Source organism: Diadema antillarum, unplaced genomic scaffold (genome assembly GCF_040938485.1).
Source record: "Diadema antillarum isolate AM-2024a unplaced genomic scaffold, OU_Dant_1.0 scf00000134, whole genome shotgun sequence".
In the NCBI taxonomy this organism is placed as follows: domain Eukaryota; kingdom Metazoa; phylum Echinodermata; class Echinoidea; order Diadematoida; family Diadematidae; genus Diadema; species Diadema antillarum.
In genome coordinates, this window is record NW_027271023.1 from 2,676,984 (window position 1) to 2,696,526 (window position 19,543).

The 19,543-nt window shown below is 38.7% G+C and overlaps 1 protein-coding gene across 4 annotated transcripts in view; it reads left to right on the forward strand.

The window, feature by feature from the left end:
* LOC139720916 (proline-serine-threonine phosphatase-interacting protein 1-like) overlaps positions 1-19,543 on the forward strand; it is a 98,550-nt gene that overhangs the window by 43,155 nt on the left and 35,852 nt on the right. For all 4 annotated transcript variants that reach the window (XM_071632244.1, XM_071632243.1, XM_071632245.1 and 1 more), the window contains exons 5-6: positions 3,535-3,633; positions 7,371-7,416. In XM_071632244.1, coding sequence (XP_071488345.1) covers positions 3,535-3,633; positions 7,371-7,416 — 145 coding nt within the window. The remainder of the gene's footprint in view (positions 1-3,534; positions 3,634-7,370; positions 7,417-19,543) is intronic.

Sequence of the window (19,543 nt, forward strand, 5' to 3'; positions counted from 1 at the left end):
AGACTTGTAATGTACTAGTATTTTGAAGAAAAAAAAATGACTGAAATTCTCTGTTTTGTGCTTGATCAATTTCCATCTACTCTGAATCTTTTGGACCTGCCCACTTATTCTTATTCTAACTCCCATCGCCCCCCCAGAAAAAACAACCAAACAAATCAAAACCAAAAACAACAAGTTTAGAAACCCTTTCAAACTCAGTATACAGACTTCCATATCAGCACATTCATACACACAGTCATACACACACAACTTTTACATTAACACTGATATGACTATGCCATACAAATTATTGAATACGCCTATTGCTATTTGGTTTTTCATCTTTTGTTCTTGACATTTTCAAAAGGACTTCCCCTTAATGTGTTTCTGGATATGTCATATCAAGTGTTGATGAAGTTCTCAAAAGCAAAGTATGTTATACCGAACTGCTCTTTTGTGAGATGGTTTCACAAGTATAATAGTGATGTGTAGTTATCACATTAGATTGCTTGGGAAGTGAACTTGCTTGACTAGCAGTATTGTGCAAATCAGTACAATTCTGTTCCTAAGGTGAAAATCTCATGAGCAGTGAGTGCCAAATGCAAGATTTATCCTGCTTGTGGGGTGAGATGAAAGATGTCTGAGAGTCCTCGTAGAACCTACTCCTATTACAGTCTGCTTTTGAATTGGAATGTGAGGAAGCCAGCCTTGATCAAAAATAGCCATGGCATCAGAGCTGAGGTCAAATTTCCTTGTTGCAGTGACATCTACTTGTCATCTTTGCCCCTTTGATAAGTGCATGAAAAAGTCCTTATAAGTACTAAATGTTTATCTACTCTAAAACATGATATATTCGGGGCATGATTTTTTTTGCGAATTGGAGCCGATGGCCTTTTTTGCGGCATGAAATTTTCGCAAAGTGCCACTGGCATTCAATGCATATAGTGTAGACAAGAACTTTTGCGTGCATTTTCATATTGCGAATCTTGGTGTTCGCGAAATTCGTGAAATTAAAATGCACGCGAACATTCCTTGTTTTACAGTATTTATTTCTACAATCAGTTTGCATATAGTTAGCTGCCTGAAAATAAACATGATTACGGCCCTATGCTTTCATTAATCCTCTGTGAATGCTCGCATGCATTTATCAGTTGACTTCTGGCACAGAGTTAAGGTTTCCAAACAACTTTTGGGTAGTTTTGGGCATTTGATAAATGCAAAGCTGTGTTTTAATTATGGGGTTAGAAATGCATTCGTGAATGGGGTGAAAGTGCAATCGCAAACTTGTTAAAGCCAGATATGCGTCGTTTTAATATGCGTCATTTTGAAATGCGTTTATAGCTTGGACCTGCCCATGCCAACCACTGCCAATTGTTCTACATGTACACATCTACGCTCCTTGCGTCAAACTGCGCAGTGACAAGGCCTTCCAGTGGACTTACAACAGAGTTGATAAATGCAACAATGCAAAAAATGCGATCCGAAAGGTGTTTGCAAACACGTTTTATATAACTCTGTGTCAAACATGGGAAAGTTGATAAATGCAGCCCAAGATTAATGGCATCTGTTAACACATAGAGAGAAAGGCATTCTGTAACTCTGTGTATATAGCAGTGCTTTGCAGTGCATCTCACTTTAAGGAGATGTTTTTAAAGGCAGGAAGGGTATAAAGGGATGAATCTTAGAGCGTTTCATATGTGATAGTAAGAATGAATATTCCAGGCTCGTTTACAAAACTGTCGTGCCTCGATCGAAGAAACTTGATGACTGCCTTATCAGATTTCGTTTTTAATTGTCTTTGCTCTTCTTCTCTCGTATGCTGTAACTGGAAGACTTGTGTATAAGTACAGGAAATAATGTGAAAGCAAATCACTAGGACAGTTTTGATACAAAGCTGAACAAACAGTAAGTGAAAGTCATTGTTGAGGGGGAGTATGAATCATGTAACAGAGCTCTCTAATCTATGGGCTTCTCAAATTGCAGTAAATGACCAGACATGGTTCTAGCTCCTGTTTTTCAGTGCTTGCCATTTTCCCCTGCGTGCCATGCAAGGATTTTATAGTTAGATTGTTTCTACTCTCTTGAAAATAAAAATTCTGTGAACATTCATGACATTAAACATTTGCAAATTAGAGTCAGTGGCCATTTTGCAGCATGAGACTTTTGCAAATTGCCAACCATGACAGTGTACAGCATTGTACCCCTAGTTGGCATTCAATGCACTGTGTAGACAGAAACTCCTCGTGTGAATTTTCTTTTGCAAGTCTTGGTTCCTTGCCAAATTGGCAAAAGTTTCTTGCATACAAAAATTTCTTGATTCACGGTACACAGTCAAACCTGCCCTAGCAACCACTTGCCCAAAGCAACCACATGGAAATCCACTACAGGGAAAACAAGTGCAGGGGTAGTTATAAACCTTGTATTTAAAGCAACAACCTGTCAAAAGTGACCATAAAGTGTGACCGTTAAGTGTGCTCAATGACCACTCACTTCTTCAGGAAATGTCAGTCACCTCAACAGTCTCCATCACTTTAAATTTATATTTTTAGGGGTTGTTTCTAGGAAAGCATCTATAAGAAGAAGAAGAAGAAAAAAAACCAACACCCTAGCCTTTTTGGGGTAATCAACTCCTATGGTCATTGTCAGTGCCTTATAGCCCCCTTCCATGGTCATTTAACCCCAGCAGCACTTATCAGGGCTAGCTAACCCTGTGGCCCTTGTCAGGACTATTGTGTAGCTAGCTCTGCAGCCCTTGTCAGGACTGAAATGACACAGAATGAGAAACATTCATGTCAACACATACAAAAAAAAGCAAACAAAATAAAAGTTACACTGTAAGAGTGACAAAAAGCAAATAATAAACATGCTGTTGGCATGAATGGTAATCTAATAGAGAAATCTTTGTCAACTAAAGTATTTAATGCTTGGTTGGAAGTACTTTGGATGTAAATGTACTGTGTTATTTATAAAGGAAAGTACAAAAGGTAACAGCAGTCATTATATATTTTGTTTAGTGTTTTTTTGTGTGTGTGTGTTCATGTAAATGACTTTACATGAGTGTAGATATAGTTTATATTGGGATGAGCATGTCATCACACAAAGCAATGAAAATGCCTATTACAATCATGGCTATTGCATTGAACCTGTCTACAACAACCACCTGTGTATTACAACCACATTTCATTTTTCCCTCGTGGGTTTGACTGTATCTCCCTCTTGTCAAAACTGATAAGCATGAATGCATGGTGTAAATGCACACATGTCTCATGGATGAAATGTGTCAGTGGGTTAATACACCCATGAAGCAAAGTTGAATGCAGCTAGTTTTATGCACTGTACATTAACCCGTTGAGGACGGGCTTATTTTGCTACAACACACATTTCCCACAGACACCTGCCCGAATTTACTCGGGACTCGTCCTCAACAGTTACAACTTTGTTCACCCCTCCCCCCTCCCCTCTTCCCTCTCCCCTCTCCCCTCTCCTCATCTTACCCTCACTCCCTCTCTCTCTTATTTTTTTTTTCATTCATTCTTTCTTGTTTTCTGTGCCCAGGCCAAAAAGACCTATGAGAACCGGTGCAAAGATCATGACCAGGCAGATGACCACTACATGAAGCAGAGACTGGTGGTCACACCCAAGGAAGTAGACAAGGTACAACCTCCCCCCCCCCCCCCCCACCTTTTTCTGTGGTTTTATCATAAATGATAGAAAATATAATCTTTTGTAATAAATAAAAAGTCATAATGTCTTCCTCAGTCAAAGAAATTAAGCAAATGAGAAACATCAGTGAAGGTATGAAAATTTTAAGTCCACTATTAAAAAAAATGTCAGTAGAAAAATATGAAGACTCAAATACAATAGTCTTTGGTCTTCTGATGTGATAGTTGTCTTACCTCCCTGGTGAAACCCATGGCAGCTACGGTATATGGAGCTGTTAGTAACTGTGCTCAGTCTACTGACTACAGTGTACAATAAGAAGGGATTCAAGCAATCTTTCCCAGTGATTTGCTGATGCAGGGTACACACTAAATCAAATAAGGTAGTTTACCATATTTTTTTTTTCTGCTGTCACACCTGCATCTATATCCACAGATTCTAACACATCAGCATACTGGAAACACAGCGATAACCTTGACCATATCATGCCAAAGTATTTCCCCACGAAAATTACTTTGCATATTCCTTCTGTTATTTCGCTGTTTCTATATTATCAGCTTTAATTGATATGGATAGGACTAAGATTCCTACTTTACATATACATTTTTTGCTGTTGTTGTTGGTCAGAAAGAGTTGGACTCTAGACTGAACCTCCAGAAGTTAATGCCACAACATAATCACCATAGCATCCCCAAGCTACAATAGCCATGCAGATGATCATGATACTTTGAATTAGTGTTATGTGATGTTCGTCATTAGCTTTAGTCAGGAAGTAATACATTTGCCACCCGTCTGTGAATTCACATTTTCTGCATGAATTGCAGCTCAATCTTTTCCCCAGGGTATCATATTCCTAATCAAAGCTAATGTACAGCATAGATCAATTCCTCAGATGAATTCAAGAAAGAGTTGACTTTTTTTTTTTGGGGGGGGGGGGGCATTATTAGTTTATCCAAATTGATGAGAAGATTAGGGTAGGCTTGTAACAAATGAGGGCACACACCAACTATGTTGTAATTCCCAAATAAATGCATCAAGTGGATGTCTGATATTTAAGTGTCAAAATTTTTGAAGTGATCTCTTCTTTTTTTATTCAGTTAAATGATATTTAAAACACTGTAACTTTGGTTTATCTAAATTGATGAGAAGATTAGGGTAGGCTTGTAACAAATGAGGGCACACACCAACTATGTTGTAATTCCCAAATAAATGCATCAAGTGGATGTCTGATGTTTAAGTGTCAAAATTTTTGAAGTGATCTGTTCTTTTTTTATTCAGTTAAATGATATTTAAAACACTGTAACTTTGGTTTATCTAAATTGATGAGTAGATTGGTATAGGCTTGTAACAAATGAGGGCACACAGCAACTATGTTGTAATTCCCAAATAAATGTGTCAAATGAATGTCTGATATTTTAAGTGTCAAAATTTTTGAAGTGATCTGTTATTTTTTTATTCAGTTACTGTAAAAGTAGATATTTTCACGCGACTAAGTTTTCGCACTTGGCTGGGTAAGAAGAGTTTCGCATGTTTTTAGATCCGCGGAATCAAGACATCATGCACAGGAACATATGGCGAGCAAAAATATTTGCGTGCTTTTATTTTTGCGCAAGTTTATGGTTGCGCGAAATGCGCGAAAATTTCAACACCACGAAAATTTCCACTTTTACAGTAAATGATATTTAAAACACCGTAACTTTGGTTTATCTAAATTGATGAGAAGATTGGTGTAGGCTTGTAACAAATGAGGGCACACAGCAACTGTTGTAATTCCCAAATAAATGTGTCAAATGAATGTCTGATGGTTTAAGTGTCAAAATTTTTGAAGTGATGTGTTCCTTTTTTGAGTTGAATGATAGTAAAAATACTGTAATGCTTGAGGCGGAAATGCCTTCATAATAAAAGTGTTTATCAAGGCAGGGCTTGGGGATCGATCAGTTTAGAGAGTATTCAATCAGTAAAGTTTCATTTGAAAAACGGAATGCTGTCGGAGGTGAATTCTCTGTCTGAGAGTGAGTATGAACATCAGTTTGGGAGATCCGTTGGTTAGGAGCGTGCTAAGTGCACGTGCGATGTTGGTGGCATCACCGTCATGTGAGTCGATTGCCTCTCTCGGTACCCCTCATCATCACAAGGTGCAGCAGTTTATTAAACAGATTCCACTTTAATAAGCATTCCCGTCTCCACGGGCAACACAAGGGAAGGGGGGAAATCCAGCATACCAGTGTCTTCTGACTGGAGGTTGGGTGATAGTAGACCTCGTAATTCGGATTGTGATAAGAGTATGTTACGAGTAGAGGAAACTCTTAATCAAAAAGAAGAAAAAAATGTTCCATTCCTCGTTATTCTCTCATGAAAGTTGTCTGAGGTGTGCGCAAATCCAGTTTGGAAAATGGTCTCAAATTGAAAGATTTTGAAGAGTGAACTCATGACTTCTTACTCACATATTAACTTCTTTCCAATCAAATTTCTGCACTATCACTCGCCACTTTTATATTGGAATGTTTGAATACTTGATAGATTGTATATTATGTCATACATTTTAGAGAGCCTATTTTTTTTTTTTTTTGAGAATTGGGACTTCCTGACTATTTTGCAATTGTGGTAAAATTACGTGTGCCAAGACTTAGGTCTGCTATAAACCGTATTATCAAGCACCTTGTTCATATCCAATACTGTGTACTAGTACATGTACATAATTTGTAGGCCCCTCACATAATACTGTAAAAGTGGAAATTTTCACGGTGTTGAAATTTTCGCGCATTTCGCGCAACCAGAAACTAGCGCGAAATAAAAGCACATGAATATTTTTGCTTGCCATATGTTCCTGTGCGGGATGTCTTGATTCCGCGGCATTAACAACACGCGAAACTCTTCTTACCTGGCCAAGCGCGAAAAATTAGTCACACGAAAATATCCACTTTTACAGTATGCACATTGCATTTATGTTAGAATCAGTTGATATTTTTGCGGTCAAAAACATTCAGAATAGCACCCCTGCCATATAAATGACATTATATACAGTATGTGTGTATGTAGAGTGGTTAAATATAGGGTGTATATATTATGCACTTGGTATCATGTATCTGTCCATCTGTCTGTCTGTTGGTATGTATGTATGTGTGTATGATTGCTTGTTTGTATGTTTGTGTACTTTTAAAATATATTGTTTACTTTTAAGATATATGAAGATATGTGATCAACCAGCTGTCGTAACAGCATGAAATATCTTGTATAGACCGATTCTGTGACGCGCTATGTGTATTTTTGGCATGGGCAGCGCCATTACTGCGGTGTCTCAGCCGACCCCCCCTCCCACTCCCCCACCCCTCTCCCTTCATTAGCACGCGCACGGAATGAAAAACTGATGCATGGTTGCTTTAGCCAATGGGCGTCTCGTACTGAGTGCGCGAATGCTTGCTTAGTATGCGAACCTTTGTTGCAAGTGCGCGATAAACATGTTGCCCGTGGGGTGGGGGAGAGGAGGGGGGGTAAGCTGAGACACCGCAATTTGAGCTAATGGCTGCGCCCAGTGCCACAAATTGTCTGCTGCCCTCAACGAACCCGAATCGGTCTATACTTCCAGTTGAAAACATGGAACCACATCCAGACTTATAAAATACACAGCAGTAGCAGGACTGAAATTAAAGGGATTTTACTTTTAATGTCTCAGTGTCCTGCAAATATGTTCCTCATTTTGCATCTTTGTTATCTCTGTTTCATCATTGCAGCTTCAAGCAAAGAAGGAAAGATGTGGCACTGCGCTTGAATCAGCAGGTAAGTTTCCTGTTAAGCCAGTTTGTTTGCTTACTTTAATTCATTCATTCCTTGAATCCTTTATTGAATGCCAGATCCACCTGTCAACACAGTTGAGGCAAATTCCAACCTTTTTTTGTAAGACAGTTCTGATTGTGTAATGTCAATGATGTTCACACGAACATTTTTTTTTTCTTTTTGGCATTTGCTCATTTGCTGAGCTTCAACATCAGTTGTAGTAGTTACCTGTGGTAGGATAAAAATCCTGTGCAGTGAAGTCTGAACTAAAGCCCATTGGACTCTGGTTAACTCTTCCTGTTCTGTTGGCAACATGTTCATACACAATGTTAATGGGATATTAAAGCCAGCAGTCATGAGCGTGTTAATGAAACATTCTGCCTGCCTTATGAAAGCTGATGGGGAAGGGTTATGACTGTCGGTAATATGTGCTGTAGTGTGGTAGTATGATAGTCAACTTTTTTTGAAACACTGATGTTCACTTCTGTTACCTTTTTTTTTTTTGGGGGGGGGGACATAACCATTCTGAGATATGAGTATTCTCTTTCAAAGAAGAAAATTTGATATACAATTTAAAGACCACATTTTTAGATAAGTAATGAAATAGGACAGCCACAGCATTGGATTGTAACTTAAACAAAGTGTACATCTGATATATTCTGCAATTGAACTCTCTCTGTATGATGTCAGTATGAAGTGCATATCAGTTCCTGTCACTTTATACTGTGTCGACAAGTGGGTCCTCCTCTTTTTCATATTTGAGCAATAGGAAACATATAATGATCAAATGAAACAGGAAAATCCAACACATTCATCCCAGGCATATTTTGTGTTTTCCGTTCATCTCCCGGAAGCACCTGGTCGTAGAGCACGGTAATCATATTGTAGGCTATTTCAGCAATCAGGGGAATTTCACCTGTAGTGTACAGTATGTAGTATCCAGCCAACCGCCCACATGTAACCCTCATGATCTGCTTCTCAAAAATCAGCTCACTAAATGTCTCTATTTTTGGATGTTTACTTGACTTTGTCTGCACGGTGAGTACCTATACTCAGTATTATACCCACTGCCCCTCCCCCTCCGTATGACATTATTCATCCACCCCTCAGGCATGTAAAATACCATTGTTTTCGTAGCATGCACATACAAAGAGGCCAGAGTTCAGGTAATATGGGTAATCATTTCTATATGGTTTCCTGTTTGGTACCCTTTGCACATTATATGGTGCGATCAAGTGATGTTGATGAGAAATGTTGCAAATGTTGAGTATTGGCTGGCTGATCTTCAAGGCAAACAGGCCAGAAAGGGTGTAAGAATGTCAAGCAATAAGCCAATTCGTAGTTCTACTTTGCGCATGAGCAGAAAAAGGTCATTGGTACCAAAACGCATGATGGTTTTTAAATTCACGGAGATAAGCATCTGTCATATAATGATTATTCATGCAATCCTTGTACATGATACTTGCGATTACATCCACCTGACTGCAAACCTGGTATTTGGCAATACGAATATAAACATGTTTTAATGCATTCAATACAAAACAAAGAAATGGATGCTTCCCCCAAGGGTTGTTTAACAGACCATTCTGGTCACCTGGTCTCGCTATGCAAGATCATTTTTTGTTTAACACAAATTCCATAAATTGTTATGCCGGGCAAACTTACCAGTACGCATTATGTTGCTTTGAATATGAGTGAAGTGCCTAACCAACTAAGAAAATAGAAAGGTCATTTGTACCAACGTGCACATGAGCTAATTACGAAGTGGCTTATTAAAGGGGTGGGTCACTGCACTACTACGGCATGCCTCATCCCCAATCCTGGCGTGTACAGTACATGGGCTTCAAAGTTGTTATGACAAGTAAGACTGCTTTCCAATACTTGATCACAACATCCTTTAAATGATCGAAACAAAATTGATATTGGAGATCCTAAATCATAATTGTGCTGTTCTGGTATTTTGGTAATTATGAAATGTCATTGTGACCATATCAAATGCTTCTTTATGTGTCCTCCAAGAAAGCCAGTTTATGGGATAGGATTCACTGACAGTCTCCTCCAAATATTACCATGATATTGATTACGTGCTGAGGTAGAACTTAACCAGAAATACAGTATGAGTAGACTGACATTGCTCATTTTAAGGGATAGTATAGTTTTGGTTGAGACCTGGCTCTAGGTTTCTAACTTTTCTCTCTTTTTTTTTGGTGAGATAATGAGAAACTTCATATGAATCATGGAAGAGCATGTATATTCCAAGAGGAATTCTACATTTATTTGCTGAAATTGGTTTTGAAATGGCCAAGCTATCCAAAACAAGCAATACTTACAAAAGGTGTGACAACCTTTTATTATGATCTCTTTATTCTACTCTGTTTGTGGATATCTTAGCCATTTCAAAACTGATTTTTCATCAAATAACTTGAATATCTCTCAGAATGGTATGCTCTGTAACATTTCATAAGTGGTTTCTTTTAATATTATCTCACAATAAGTTAAAGGCTGAATCCTGACTTCAACCAATACTATACCGTCCCTTTAACCTGCTTCCTTGAGGTTGAGAGCAAAGCTACAAGCAAAACCAATAACAAGAGAATGGAGAATATGATCAATGTGCCATGTTTTATTACTGTGATGTTCCTGGTGCGTGGGAGTCCCAAGTGTGTCCGTACTACATGGGGTGCGTTTATCAACTCACTTCTGAGGTAGAATGAAGGTTTCCAAACATCTTTCAGGGAGATTTTGGGCAGATGATAAACACAAAGCTGTATTTGATTATGGGGTTAGATTTTATGCCTTTCTGAAATGCTGAAGAAAGTGCGATCTCAAATGCGTTTCAGTCAGAAACGTATTTCTCTGAAGATAATAAATGCAAAGCCGTTCTGAAACATGCTTTATAGCTCAGACCTACCAATGCCAACAACACGATCTCTGCTCCTCGGGTCAAACAGCGCAATAAAACTGTGCAGTGACAAGGCCTTCCTCTCAACTCTCGATAGGGTCGATAAATGCAACGACTCAAGAAACGCGATCCAAAATGCCTTTGCAAACGCATTTGGATAGTGGGTATTGAAATGAATTTCAAACATGGGAAAGACGATAAATGCAGCCATAGAGGAATAATGTAAAATAAATGCAATCAATATCAATGCAAAACTAGTAATAAAATCACCATAAATAAAAGTATGAAAATTTCATGATTTAGGTATTATGATATGATTAGTGCTCAGTGCAGTTTTGATTGATGCTACAGTGATTCTCGAAGATGTACTTCGGTGCTGCAGGGTAATTTGCTTCCCTAGTACAATGTTTTCAGAGACCTTTAATAGTTTCATTCCAAGTCGGATGACACATTTATCAATAGTAAACAGAGAAAATATGTGGTATTTGCTTTGCTTTTCTCACCACATGTGTGATATTTCCACAAGCTCCATACTTTCAAGGGTGCTGCAATAAATCAAGCAAATATTTTCTCAATCTGTCTTGCAAATACTCAATGCCTGTGTGCTCTTGGGTTTCACCTCATTTGGTGCAGTCACATTTCAGATGCTTCCTAGAGACGATATCATGGACGCCTCCCATCCCCATCTAAAGTGCATTGCCCCTTCATGATCAAATTAACTCTCATGCAAATAGTAGACAGAATATGCAGGAGCTGTGGAAAAAAAAATGCTCATAAAGTGAGAAAGTTAAAGAAGTTTAGAGTTTGCCAATGTTTTCACAAGTTAACAATGATATCCATTGTTAAAAGAAACCAAGACCCAAAGAGAAATGTGGATTGAGTGAAAGCAGCAACATTAGTAGTCTAACACATCAGTGAAAGTTTGAGGATAATCAGACGGTTGATGCAAAAGTTACGAATTACTAAAGTTTTGGTGTTGGAACTGCTTTAAAAATGCATAATTTTTGCATCTATTGTCTGATTTTCCTCAAACTTTCACTGATGTTTTCTACTAGTGTTGCTGCTTTCACTCAACCCACATTTCTCTTTTGGTTTTGGTTTCCTTTGAATACCACAAGGGGTCTCTCTCCTTACACCACCCTTAAAAAGAAAAAAACCAAACATTGAAAAAGGTCTGTTTCTGGACATGATATAATTGAGTTTTCTCTAAAAAAAAGATTAAAAAAAAAAAATCTTTCCATCACCATTTAGGTGCCATAGATTTCACAAAATACAATTTTGACAGTCAGAAAAGTAAAATTTATGAGAATAACGGGATCATTTGTAAGTTTTGCTGCATAGATACGGGCAAGTCCAAGATAACACGCGCGTTACGTATGGGACATTCAGAGACTTTTATGACCTGAAAAATAGTGTTAATAGCCTTTGATCATATTGAACTTTATCATGGTGATTGATATCTAGGAGAAGTATAGTCATGTAAAAAATTGAGAAAAATGACCTTGACAATTATATTCTAGAAGAGAAATTACGTGCCGTTATGTATGGGACCAGAAAAATTTTGTTTTTTTGAACATCTTTTTCAACCTCAAAACTCTCTGAAAGTATTTCATTCTACAACTTGTAACTCACTGTGATGAAAGTCACAACACTCAAGATTATCACAGGTAAGTTTCATGTCATTAGGCAAAAAGCTCTAATTACAGGTTCTAATTAAAGACAGACATGACGTGTTACGTATGGGACAGTTACGTATGGGACACTTTGTCCCCCATTCATTTAGTGTGTGGAGAACCATGTTTATGGGTATTTTGCATAATTATTGAAGTAAAATCAGTTGAAACTACTCAAATACTGATCCAAATTGTCAAGGAAACAATATTCCCCAAATATTCACCATCATAGTCATATTCAATCATATTTTTATATTCTTATAACCAACCGGAGTATGCATGCCCTTTGTCCCCCATTCGTTTAATGTGTGGAGAACCATGTTTATGGGTATTTTGCATAATTATTGAAGTAAAATCAGTTGAAATTACTCAAATACTGATCCAGATTGTCAAGGGAACAACATCCCCCAAATATTTACCATCTAAATCATATTCAATCATATTCTATATTTTTTATGACCAACCTGAGTATGTATGCCCTATTTTTATCAGGATAGTTACTACTAAAAAATTGAATATTTAAAGTGTTTACTTCCATTGATGAAGGGCAGTTTGCCATTAAGTTTCAATAAAAAACAACTTGACACAAGAAATATTAATTTTAATAGATAAGCAATACCTGATGCGTGGAATTCCAGTAATCAAGTAGATGTATGATGTCTGTCTAGCAGTCAGGTCATTGATTTGAGTCACACCTCAGTATGTATACCCATGAATTTTGTTGTGTGCTCTTTAGTAATTCATATTATTGGTTTCCAGTCATCTCATAAAATGTTGAAAACTGAATCCCCATTTCTACAAAAACTATACCATCCCTTTAATGCTGATTTTCATAAGTGCATTTTGCCATCTTCCTTTCCCCCTTTCTGAAAATTGTTCAGTCAAGTACATGTATTGTTTCAAGTGTCTATAACTCAAAAAGTAGCTACAAAGTTGGGATGCTTTCTTCAGGATGATTGACCATTTGTGTACTGAGAGACCTTCCCAGCCAGCTACATGCATTTACATGCAATATATATGAGGATGTCCCATACGTAACGCATTTGTCTCATACGTAACATTATTTCAATGCCTAATAAAAAATATTTCTTTTACTGTTTTTTTAGCTCACCTGAGCCAAAGGCTCAAGTGAGCTATTGCGATCGCCCTTCGTCCGGCGTCCGTCGTGCGTCGTGCGTCGTGCGTCGTGCGTCGTCCGTCGTCCGTCGTCCGTCGTGCGTCGTGCGTAAACTTTTTACATTTTCATCTTCTTCTTGAAAACCCCATGACCGATTTTCATCAAACTTGGCAGGTAGCATCCCTAGGGGGTTAGGAACTCAATTTGTTAAAATGGGCACTATGCCCCACCCAGGGGGCCCCCAGGGGGGCCCAAACCCCCCAAAATTAAGGAATCTGTAAAAATCTTCTTCTCTAGAACCAGAAGTGATAGAGCTAAGTTAATACTATGAGTTAGTACATTGATGACTGTAGTTTCAAGTTTGTTCATGGCAGAATCAGGGGTGCCCCCCTTGGGACCCAGGGGAGGGGGGTGGGGAAGGGTTCTAATGGGGCCTAAATTGTACATTTTCATCTTCTTCTTGAGAACTCCATGACCCATTTTCACCAAACTTGGCAGGTAGCATCCCTAGGGGGTTAGGAACTCCATTTGTTAAAATGGGCACCATGACCCACCCAGGGGGCCCCCAGGGGGCCCAAACCCCCCAAAATTAAGGAATCCGCAAAAATCTTCTTCTCTAGAACCAGAAGTGATAGAGCTAGGTTAATACTATGAGTTAGCACATTGATGACTGTAGTTTCAAGTTTGTTCATGGCAGAATCAGGGGTGCCCCCCTTGGGACCCGGGGGGGGGGGGGGGGGGGGGGTGAGGAGGGGTCCTAATGGGGCCTAAATTGTACATTTTTATCTTCTTCTTGAGAACCCCATGACCCATTTTCACCAAACTTGGCAGGTAGCATCCCTAGGGGGTTAGGATCTCAATTTGTTAAAATGGGCACCATGCCCCGCCCAGGGGGCCCCCAGGGGGCCCAAACCCCCCAAATGAAGGAATCTTTAAAAATCTTCTCTAGAATCAGAAGTTATAGAGCTGAGATAATACTATGAGTGAGTACATTAATGACTGTAGTTTCAAGTTTGTTCATAGGAGATCCAGGGGTGCCCCTCTTGGGGGTAGGGGGGGGGGGGGAGGTGGTTGGAAGGGTCCAAATGGGGGCCTGAATTGTACATTTTCATCTTCTTCCTGAAAACCTCATGATGGATTTTTGTCAAACTTGGCAGGTAGCATCCCTAGGTGGTCAGGATCTCAATTTATCAAACTGGGCACCATGCCCCACCCAGAGGGCCCCAGGGGGCCCCAATTCCCCCAAATTAAGGAATCTTGAAAAAATTGGGCCCTTATTGTACATTTTCATCTTCCACTTGAGAATGCCTCGTCAAATTTTGGTAGAGCTGTGAATAATTTAGATTAGTGACTGCGTGAAAGGTGAACTTGCGATACTCAGGTGAGCGCTAGACCCGCGGGTCTCTTGTTTCTTTTTTCTATGGTATTTAATGTCTCTAAACAATAAATTAGAACTTTCCAAAAGGGCATTCAAATAACCTTGGCAATTTTAGAAAAAACCTAAAAAAAATGACCTCATTTTGTTACGTATGGGACATCTCATGATAGGACACGAGCTAATTTGCATAATCATTTGCTTAATCCCTAAATTTTCATACCAAGTTAAACTATTTGATGAACTTCTTATGTCCACATATTAATCAAATATCATTTGCTTTCCTTTGAATAAATATGAATTTTTATAAATGTCCCATACGTAACGCTGTGTTTTACATTTATGCAAATGAAGCCCTTGAAATTTGCATAAATTTTACATAATATCATTTTTTCCTTCATGGAAATTAAAACTTCAACTCATAAGCTTCAAAATGATACCAAATATGTCAACATTAAGCAAAGATGAAATTTTGCCTTCTGAGGGGACCTTATCTTGGACTTGCCCATACATTAAAATCTGACATCTGTTTAAAAGTGAATTCCTTACTGTATGTCAGGAAAGTGTTGATGTTTTCCATCCAGCATAAGAAAGATTTATTCAAAATGCCATTTTATAGTAAAAAACAACAACAACACACATCCACCATTTAGGGTATGTGCTGCTCCTGGTGAAGAAATTTAGGGTTATGATTGACAGCCGTTAGAGATGAAAATAGGATGTGACATGATATGATATGAAGGGTCCATTTCTGAGGTGTTCGGATGAGGATGGGTAGCGCATATATGTGAGAGATGACGCGTCCCTCGCCCCCTTCATAATCACATAGCAAAGTAGAAATTAAACTGGCATCATTTACCTCACAACTCTGTCGTAGCATTGGACACCACAATTTATGAAAACCATGTTGGATATGTATGTAGCACAGATACATTTTAAATGTTCAAATTACCTGTTAAAATTGCAAAGTTAAAGGGGAGATGGAGCTTTGTAGATTATTTATAGTGATTGTTCATGCCCAGATGATGTGCGCAGTCACCATGCTTAATCACTGTAGCTTCAAATACTTGCTGTTTACAGTCATTGTAACAAATGTTATTAAGTGAAAGCCAAATACTCTGTACTTGAGTTATTTTTTTTTCATAATCTAATTTAGCTGGTTACTCATACTTGTTAGACTTCTGACTGTTTCAAAACCATCTCAAAATTGCTCAATTTGTTCTTCTGTAGGAGAGATGGAGATACTCCAGGCAATTGTTGTATCTCGAAAGTAAATTTTCATATTAAGTGCAATGGTGAGAGATCTTACAAGAGATCACTCAACTGGGTAATTGACCCGTTGAAGAGGAGTCCCGAGTATACTCGGGGAGTATACTCGGGGGAGTATACTCGGGCAGGTGTCTGGGAAATGTGTGTTGTAGCATTGCAAAATCAGTCCATCTTCAACGGGTTAAAGGCAAGTTGAGTAGAGCGATCTCTTCTTTTGCCTTGCGCAAAATCTTCTGTCCTGTCACAAAGAAAGACCTTCTTTTACTTTGTACATCACTCCAGATATTAAAGGGACTGTATTATGGGGAGACTCGGTATTGCGAAGTTTGGTGGTTGGATTCAATTTGGGAAACCATGTAACGCTTCAGAAAATGCTGCTCACAACAGGCTTTTTCACATGAAATGGACTGTTGTGCAGTAACAGACTTCTTCCAGGATTTGTACAGTTAAGGCTTCAGACCGTGCACATATTTGCAGATGGGCAGTTCTGTCAATTCCGGCAGACCTCATGTGCTGTTTGCGGTTTTCGAATGTACCACGGTGGGCAGCCAATTATGGTTAATTCAATCGAAGAATCTCAATGTCTGCCCAATGGTTCCCTTTATTGGATGTGGTCCAGGCCAGTGACTGATAATGTGGAAACTGCCAAGCTGTTAGTTTGATGGTGAGCCAGTGTGGGAGTTTGTTAGTGTACATGGTCAGTGACATCATAGCGTGCAATACAATCCCAACTTGATGGAAGGTATTTGCAGACTATAACCACAGGCTGTTAATGTATGTTTTAGCACAATGTCATGTGATGAGCAGTTAACCAGTCATGTATAATGAGAATCATTCAAGGTGTTGTTTAAAGATTGACATAAATTTTGTAGATATTTGACCCATAATCAGACTTTAATATTTTAATGACAAAGGGTGCAATCTCGATTAGCACTTTAACTTTTGTACAGCCGGCCCAGTTAAACTGATTGTATGTTGAACTTTTGATATGTTTACATGCCGTGCACCAATTATCATGTGTAATGTTTCCTCTTGTCTGTGAGTGAATATTGCAAGGGATCAAATGACCAAAACAAAACATTTGGTGATTTGGAAGGGAGGAATGTGGAAAGTATCAGCGTTTTCTTTCATAACAAACGTCAGACATCTCTGTCAGAATGTGGGTTTTACCCTTCCACAGGTCTTGCCAAACTATTTTCATTTTATTTTCTTTCACTTTTTCAAACATTTTGTGAGAACCCAGTCCAAAATTTAGCTGTAATTCTATAGTTAGACACACCCACTCAAGTGAAACATTAGGGAATTTGTAGGTTCGTGATGATGAGCTGGCATAACTTCAAGTTAAATCTAAGTTTGTTCTACCTCTAGACTTTACCTGTTGAGGACGGACTGATTTTGATACAAAACGCATTTCCCATAGATACCTGCGCGATTATACTTGGGACTTGTCCTTAGCGGGTCGATGACAGTCAAAATCTCAAAGAGCTTCAAGTTAGGGACTATGTTACTCGCATTGTTTACTAGCTATTAACCCTTTCCATACTGAATTCTGATATCCACTTAGACTTAATACACAGGCCACCAGGTTCCTGTATGGAATGGGTTAACTTGAAGTCATCATCATGGACACTTCTAACCACAGAATCACTGTGTTATGTAAGCACCCCCCCCTCCCCCGCCCCCTCCTCCCCTCCCAGTCATACAGAGGTAGCTGGCATGTTTGACTGCTGCTATCATCACACTTGTGGTTAAGTCAGTGCACCTGTGACCATATGCACCTAGAAAGCATTTAGAGGATAATGTTTAGTGGATAAATTTGAATCTTGTATATATACTGTGTTCAGTGGTGTCTTCTCTCAGACTGCAATAGATACAATCAGCTACCGCTTCTATTACTATCAATCGTTGGTAGCTGCATCTGCTTTTCACTTTGAAATTTCGCACCAATGCTCACTATTATGTCGATGGGGGTTGTAGCAAGAGATTTTATACACCTTTTCTGGATTTTATCACTCATTGGTGGTGCTTGGTGATGCTTATGAAAGTGATGAGTCTTCTCGTCCATGATGTTTAGGATGTGAAAGAGCTTTTGGTTTCACCTAAAGTCATCCGAATGCTGTTGAAGGTGCCTGCATACCGATAAGCATTGCTTTACAGTACCCACATATACTGGTCATTAGGATATGATAGGGACTCGAGCCCTGTTTTAACAGACATTACTTGGGCAATCAATGTCGTGACAACTTCCAGAGAATAAGATTCGTCACCTTGGACAGTAAAACAGCAGGAGATTACAAAAGCAAAAAGCAGAATGTTGCTGCTACCAACATCCGAGCAACATTTTTTGGGACCATTTCTACAGGCAGGGCAAAAAAAAAAGTCTTACCCGGATGCTACCCGGATATTGTCATGGTAACTCTAGTTTGAAAGGCTCTGTTAAAAATAGGGCTTAAGATGAGTACCACGTATGCTATATATTTTGCGATAATTTTCATGATTTTCACAAGTGGAATGATATGACATTGAAAACATGCTAAAATGTTCCCTCTGCCAACACCATGCAATGTACGCTTTCTCCAAGGGGGGAAATTGCTAAGTTTTCTCTTGAAAAAGAGATTTATAACACTTATTTCTTAGCCCATCTCTGTGTTTCTCAATTACTACTTTAAACCTCATTAAATCTGCTTCTGCAAGTCATGATTCGCAGAGTGTTGTATTTGTAAAGAATAGGGAATATGGTATATAGGGTACATACATGTACGTCATTTTAATTGTAAAGGAAGGTCATTAGACAGCTAGATGCCACAAAGCCAGTCTGGTATTTTTTGTCGCATTTGGGGAAATCCCCTCTGTCAGCCCAAATTCAGAGATACTGTGGTGTGTGTGTATAGTATCAATTTGACATGCCAGTGTGTCTTAGTCTTTCTTTGTGTGTGTGTGTGTTGTGTGTGTGTGTGTGTGTGTGTGTGTGTGTGTGTGTGTGTGTGTGTGTGTGTGTGTGTATTACAGTATATGCCCATAAATACCCTTTGAACCCAAATCCCTTTCATTGCTTGGCAATCTTTCAAGGTTTTATGATTTGTTTGTTTGGCTTTTGGCTTTACTCCTCTGTCACCATTTAAAGACACTGTTTACCATTGCTTGCAGATGAAACAAAAACCCAGCTTTTAATAGTGCTTCAAAATAGTTCTGAAATATGAGTTAGGGATAGAAACAACCAGTGTAAAAAAGTTAATCAGTATAAAAAAGTTAATCAGTATAATCAATGTTAGGTATTGTAAAACATACAAAATGTGAACAATAGCAACTGTTGTAATAAAATTGTTTTTAAACTTAACTGTGTACAGTAATGGTTTAGTAAGAAAAATGGTGATATATCCCTATATTTTAGGCGTTATTTATACCGTGAATATTTGTAGTTTTACAGAAGGTTGTGTTCAGCCATCAATAAATCTCTTGGCTTTTTGTAGTGGGGACCCTAGCACATTTCAAACCTCAGGGGCCCGTTGCATAAAACTTACCATTGAATTTCAATGGTAACTACCGTCAAAATTAGGCATCACAGCCAATCAGCATCAAGGATTATAAAATTTACCGCTAATTTGAAGACTTACCGCTAGAAAGGAGCGGTAAGTCCAGCGGTAAGGGTTTTATGCAACAGGGCCCTGCAGAAGTCCTCCCCCCCCCCCCCATATCCAGTGTCAGTATGATCTCATTTCACTCTGTAGTGCATTGAGGTATCTCTTTAAAAATCTTGAAGTGACATTTCTGTGGGCAATCAATCACAGTGTTTT